At 30.9% G+C, this 7,164-nt stretch overlaps 1 protein-coding gene across 1 annotated transcript; it reads left to right on the top strand.

Annotated features, from left to right (window-relative positions):
• Positions 1-231: 231 nt before the first annotated feature.
• LOC25479425 (serine carboxypeptidase-like 40) lies at positions 232-6,377 on the top strand. Its single transcript, XM_013588189.3, has 7 exons — positions 232-902; positions 1,885-1,992; positions 2,436-2,707; positions 4,721-4,975; positions 5,155-5,363; positions 5,747-5,852; positions 6,092-6,377. Exons 1-7 carry the CDS (start codon positions 530-532, stop codon positions 6,248-6,250), a joined length of 1,482 nt encoding a protein of 493 aa, XP_013443643.1. The 5' UTR covers positions 232-529; the 3' UTR covers positions 6,251-6,377.
• The last annotated feature ends 787 nt before the right edge of the window (positions 6,378-7,164 follow it).

The raw sequence follows: 7,164 nt of genomic DNA on the forward strand, positions 1-7,164 counted from the left end.
AATTTAGTTTTGTAAAATTGAGTTATATAATTCAAATTTTTAAGATATTATAGTATGAAGTAAATATTATATTTTACTTTATAATCATTGTCGTTGAAATCAAAATTAATAAATTTTTAGACTCACAAGAGTGGAATTATGGAACATACAAATACACTTTTTTTTAGGGGATACACACATGAATAATTTTTGTACTATATATTTCCAATAATCCACTCACATGGCCTCCTAAGTCCTAACATGATTGGTAGCCAAGAACAAACTCTTAATGCCCAACTTGATTCATAGCCTTATCATATCAATTTTGGGGGGCTACCCAATCTTACCCCATCTTGGTTTCCTAATTTCAAAAAAATAAATATCATTTTATAATTATTCTCTATTCTACAATATGATAGTTACATGAAACAGCTAGCTACTTTTGGATTTATATACCTCATAATCCTCATACTTTTAAGTTCTCACCTTCATATATATCTTCATTCCCCCTTGTGAATCTTCATAGAAAGACACAACAAATAAAAACACAATGAGAAAAGCAAATAGTTATTCTCTTCTTCTATCCTTTCTAATTCTTTCATACTTTGTGATTGAAATCCATGGAAACCAACAAGTTAAAGCTCTTGACAATCTTCACAAGGAGAAATACAAAGGAAATTCACAAATTGATAGGAGTGAATTTGAGGTACAAGAAATTGTGTATGATGATGCCATTCATTCTCAAGAGGGTCTCAAAGAGAAAGATAGGATTAAGAGTCTTCCAGGGCAACCATTGGTGAAATTCTCTCAATTTGGAGGGTATGTCAAATTGGATAAATTGGGTGGTAGAGCCTTTTACTATTACTTTGTTGAAGCTCAACATTCTAAAGAAACACTTCCCCTTCTTCTTTGGCTCAATGGAGGTAAAAATAATCTATCTATTGTTATTATTAAATTTGATTGACTAGTCTTTGTTCATAATGTACCTTGTTGGTTGTTCAAGTGTCCTGAAATTAATGTGACAACTATTTTTGTGCTTTATTTAATTTGAAAGTCCTATAGTATAGTGTGACCACTGGCCTGCACATGTAAAAAAAATTCTTTGTCTTCTTTATCACATTTTAAAGGAAACATGATTTACATATACTAAAGAACATGGTCAACAAAACTTGCTAATACATCCAATATAGACCTCTGATTCCTTTTCCATCACTATCATCTTTGTTTGTCAACACGTTATTGGGTTTCATGAAGGTGGTACATCAATTATTAACTTTCTCAACAAATTACATGTTTTAATTTGGCTTAAACGCACTTTTGACCCTTATGTTTGTCATCGTAGCAATTTTTGTCCCCTAACAAAAAAAAATGCAATTTTGACCCCCTATTTTCGCCATATTTAGGAAAATATGCAGGATCGTAAATAATGGGTGTATGAGAACAAATAAATAAGTTAGTAATAATGTAATTTGAAAATTCTTTTAATAAATGAAAATAATGTAATTTAAAAATGATTATTTTCTTTTTTCTTATAAGTACAGTTAAAAATTGTACATTGATGATGAAATACAAAAAGTATCTGTATATGAATAAATAAATGTCTCACTGGTGATGACTTTGATCAACATTTTCAAAACAATAACTATTATATAATTTCCTTTTTAGTATCATTAACTGGTGTTTCGGAGCATCGAGTAAAATTTTCCTTTTTTCTTTTATGTTATCAAATTGTGAGCCACACGTGGTTGTTTATGGTGGTAGGGTAAGCTAGTTTCCTTGTGGGTACATGAATAATGATATAAATAATAAAGTAAACCTTAGAATTAAATTTTAATTTTGAGACAAAAATAGTTAAATTTTCATCATTGTGTGGCTAATTACATACGTTATGATTTCAATTTTTAGGTCCCGGATGTTCATCTCTAGCCTATGGAGCAATGCAAGAATTGGGACCTTTCAGAGTAAACAGTGACGGCAAAACACTACACCATAATAGATACTCGTGGAACTATGGTATATATAATCTATATATTAAATTATTTTGGGTTAAATATATGTTACCCTTGTAATAATAGTAGCAGTTTTTGATTTACTCTCTCGTAAAAAAAATGGTTTAGATTCCAACCCTCTAATATGAAATTTTTTTGATTTTAGATCTTCATGACATCAAATTTTGAAATTTAAAGTATTTTTGTCTTCTGTAATTTGAGTAAATTTCAGTTTACACCCTTATCATATCATCGATTTTGTACAGTCAAATTCATGAAGTTCAAAACCAAATAATCTTCAAATTACAGGGTTAAAATCTAAACAATTTTTTTTTTATAAGGGGTAAACCAAAAACCACAGTAAACATATATTAACCCAATTATTTTTTATCTACTTTTTACTCTATAGCAAAATTAATTAATTTAATCAAGTACCTAACTAATTCATGACTCAATTGGGTTTTGAAGCTGCAAATGTTTTGTTCTTGGAGTCACCTGTTGGAGTAGGATTTTCTTATTCAAACAAATCATCAGATTATAGTACTAATGGAGACAAGAAAACAGCTACAGATAACTATTTATTTTTGGTAAATTGGTTGGAAAGGTTTCCAGAATATAAAAATAGAGATTTCTATATTTCTGGAGAAAGTTATGCTGGACATTATGTTCCTCAACTTGGACATACCATTCTTTATCATAACAAAAAGGCAAAGACAATCATCAACCTCAAAGGAATCTTGGTATGTGCTGTGACTTCCTCATTCTTAATTTCCATGTTTTCTTTAGTTAGAAATGTCATATGTTACAATAGTTTAATCAAGCTTTGTCCAAAAAAATATATATAATTAATTAAGCATGTATTCAACAAATGTGTATGTGTTCCCTCAAGAAAGAAATGCATGCACAAATTGTTTTTAAGGTTGGTCCTTTAATAGTATAAAACTATATAGAGACATTCGATATATTGGAACAGAAGTTTGAACCTGCAATGTCTCTCTTCTCTATAATTAATATGTGGTTTTGTCGTTAAACTCTTTTTTTTTTTTTTTTATCAAGTAGTTTAGTGGTTAGAGTTCACACATTTTAAATGTGGAGAAGTGGGATGTCCGGGGTTCGAACATCGACCCCTGCATATAAAATGCAATATCCTTACCAACTGAGCTAAGTTCACGGGGATTGTCGTTAGACTCTTTAAAGCCAAAAAAATAAAAAATAACTCTAAAATCAATGTCCAAAAAGTTATACATATAAAAAAGTGAGGTAAAATAGTAACATATCATAAACTATTCTTTTTAAACTCTTTCAAATATTATTTATCATGTTAAAAGCAAATATATACTCTTACTAAGGCCAGCAATTTGAATAACCTTTTTCAAATGAGGGAGAAAAGTCTTGTTGTTTCCATGATGATGGAGAAAAAAGACTTAAAATTGGTTGTGTTCATAATTCTGTTGGTCCAGGGTCAGGCCACTTTTTTGGGTGGGTCCAAGATTTAATTTTATATATGGTTCATGATTGGCTTATTAACTTCTTTTGGATTGGGGTGTGAGAGGTATAAGAAAGAAAGTTATATTAGAAATAAAAAGTATGAGAGAAAGTGAGAGATATGATGAATGATTGATAAAGTAATATTAACCATTATTTTTCACATTCAATAAGTTTCTTGTGTGTCCTATAAAGATTCTAAAATTCAAAATATTTTAACCTGTTGTTAGAGATTTTATGAGGTTTTTATACAATTCAGATTAAATCAAAACTGTATAAGCGTATGAGAACTTCATATGATGTGAAGAGAAAAATAATTTTTATTTGGGTCATTTAAATTGTAGAATTTTGGCATGTGAAAATAAAAATCATTTTGTTGTTGGGTCATGGTGATCATTTCTTTAGTGGAGTGTTGATATTCAATGGAAGCAATTTATCACACCCCTGTTTTTTTCACTACACATATATTTTTTGAAAGTTTATTTTCAAATGGAAAAAATTGTCCATAAGTAAAGTTTTGGATAACAAATTAGGTGAAAAAAATATCCTTCTAAAATTATACTTTTAAAATTTTAAAATAGGTGGACAAATTAGTAGTAATTTGCAAATTAGGTGAAAAAAAGTACCCTCTAAAATTTTACTTTTTAAAATAGGTGGACAAATGAATAGTTATATGATAAGTGGTCCCTTTGAGCTCTTCTTTATTTGAGCTATGAGACACCTTAAATTTGTCATTGTCATGGTAGTTATGCTATAAGGACCAAAGAAGGATTTTGGTCCTTTGTGGACCATAAATATAAATATTCCATCATTTTTTGGTCCACTCTAGGCATTATAGCTTTTGTTGATCACATTTATTTTCAAAAACATAATTTTTTTTTTTTTTAAATATTTGTTCAAGTTTAAAAAATATAATTAAAAACTAAACAAAATGAGTAGATTAATAAAGGATTGAGATTTTTATTATAGTTTTATCATATGCAATAATTTTTTTTGGGAATTAGTCACCCCTAAATAGAAAAAGAGTAGTCACTTTAGTCAAATTGCAAAACAGTCCTAAATGTAGACTCTGTTGGTTAATTTCAGGGACTAAAGTGACTAACAGACTCTACATTCAGGGACTAAATTGACTAACGGAGTCTGCATTCAGGGACTAAATTGACTAACAGAGTCTACATTTAGGGACTATTTTGCAATTAATCTGCATTCAGCGACGACCTCTTTCGGGACTAAAGTGACTAATCTCCTTTTTTTTTAATGTTATGCAGATTGGGAATGCAGTAATCCATGATCAGACAGACTCACCAGCAATGTATGATTATCTTGCTAGCCATGCTATCATCTCAGATGAAGCAGCTTATGATATAAAAAGTGTCTGTGATTTCTCATCAGATAAACTCTCAAAGGAATGTAATGCAGTTGCTGATGAAGTTAATGAAGATCTTGCATTCATTAATTTATATAACATTTATGCTCCAGTTTGCAAAAATGACAATCTCACAGCCAAGCCCAAAAAGTACTCTGTAAGCTTCAAATTTCAATATTTCTCTACTAATTTGGGTTAACACGTTTTAGTCGCAATTACGTATATTCTAATCCATTTTACTCAGTAAGCTTCTTAGATTAGGTGTGTCCTGATGTCAGAATGTATCGTGTCTGATAAATAGAACTAATTAATGTACCTTGTTTATTTATTTTACAGATTGTGAATGATCCATGTGGTGAGTCTTATGTGTCTGCCTATCTTAATAGAAAAGATGTTCAAGAGGCCCTTCATGCTAATGTCACCAAACTCAAATATGAATGGAGTCCTTGCAGTGATGTCATTGGACATTGGGTTGATAGTTCTTCAACAGTCCTTCCAATTTTACATGAATTCCTCAATAGTGGCCTTAGGGTTTGGATTTTCAGGTTAAAATTCATTCAATCTTTTCTATCATATTTGAAGAAAATTGACAGCAACACTCTAGCTATATTAATTTTTATATAATATTTGACGAAAAAAACTAATATCCACACATTTTCGAATGTTTTTTCTTCAATACATCAGACGAAGTTTATATTTTCGAATGTTTTTTTTTAGTTGTTGTACTTGTGATCTCTTTATCACATCAACTCGGATTTCCTAATAAAATTCGTACGAATAACATTACTTTGACAATAGGTTGCATACCAAATACAAACTTAGAAGTTAGATCCTCGTGATCGAGTAGAATCCTAGTGAATTTCATACGTTAACAAAAATAATAATCGAAAAGAGTATGTTTTTAATGTTCTTTTTTTTTTTTATGCAGTGGTGACACAGATGGAAGGGTTCCTGTTACTTCAACTAAGAATTCAATTAAGAAAATGAACCTTCCCATTAAAACTAGGTGGTACCCTTGGTTGGCTTATGGAGAGGTAATTCCAAAACTTGCTATTTACACTCTAGCTTTTTAAAAATGTAGTATTCATATCAAGACTAAACTTATGACCTTTTGAAATGTAGTATTTCCTCCGGTTTTATTTAAAAGAGACTTTTTGATCAACAAAAATTGATGTATCTAGTTTAAAATTTGGATCAGATACATTAACTTTTGTTGACCAAAATGTCGATCTGTTAAGAGTGTGGTTCTTATAAGAAGCTTTGTTTGAAACAGGTTGGTGGATATACACAAGTATACAAGGGAGACCTAACATTTGCTACAGTGAGAGAAGCAGGGCATCAAGTGCCAAGTTACCAACCAGGAAGAGCTCTTGCTTTGATTAAACATTTCTTAGATGGGACTCCTCTTCCTGCTCCCAAATTAAAATCCTAGTTCCAATGAAAGCAAATAAAATTGTAATTGGATTTCTTTAGTTTCCTTCCACTTATGATCTTTCATTGGCTTAGAGTTGTATAAATAATCACATTTTTTTAATGAAATGTCCAATTTGTCTTATTCACATGTTTTTTTAAAGCATAACATTTTAGTTAGCACTGATTTAAAAGTTTAGAAAATGTTTTATGAATCTCTTATTTTTTGTTGATAACTATAAAATTATAATTTTATTTTCTGTATTTAAATGGTTACATAAAAATTATTCAATTATTTTACTAATTTCTATGAAAATATTGAGAAACAAAGTAAAATAATATAGTATTTATAGAATCATTTTATAAAATATTTGTAGTAATTGAAAAAAAATAAGAGAATGGAACTCCTCTCTAATGACTAGAATTTTACGAAGTCGCTACTATCCGAGAGGCAGCTTCATGGAAGCAAAACAGAGGTTTTGCATCGAGCTATGCTTGGATGAGAATGATGAGTGACAAAGAGGTGCTTAGGAAAGGATCAAGGTGGTTACTTGGGAACATAAAGGAGATGAAGGTGTGGAAAGACAACTGGATGCCAGCGAACTCCGAGTTCAAAGTCACGAGTCCTATTGCAACTCCGAGTCTCGGAGCTAGTGTGTGCGAGCTAAATGATCCTGATACGAAGCAATGGAGGAGGGACCTAATTCGCATGTCTTTTAGCCAAGAAGAGGCCAAACAAATCATCAGCATTTCTCTATCGTTTCGATCGCCTCTGGATAAGTTAGTTTGGCATTGGGAGAGAGACGGAGAATACTCAGTACGGTCAGCTTCACATCAAGTGGGAGATGTGTATCTACCAAACCAATATGGTCCCTCTACCAGCCCTGACAAAACCCTGTGGAAAGAGATTTGGCATTCCCCTCTGCCAAACCAAGG

This window comes from Medicago truncatula, chromosome 4 (genome assembly GCF_003473485.1).
Source record: "Medicago truncatula cultivar Jemalong A17 chromosome 4, MtrunA17r5.0-ANR, whole genome shotgun sequence".
In the NCBI taxonomy this organism is placed as follows: Eukaryota; Viridiplantae; Streptophyta; class Magnoliopsida; order Fabales; family Fabaceae; genus Medicago; species Medicago truncatula.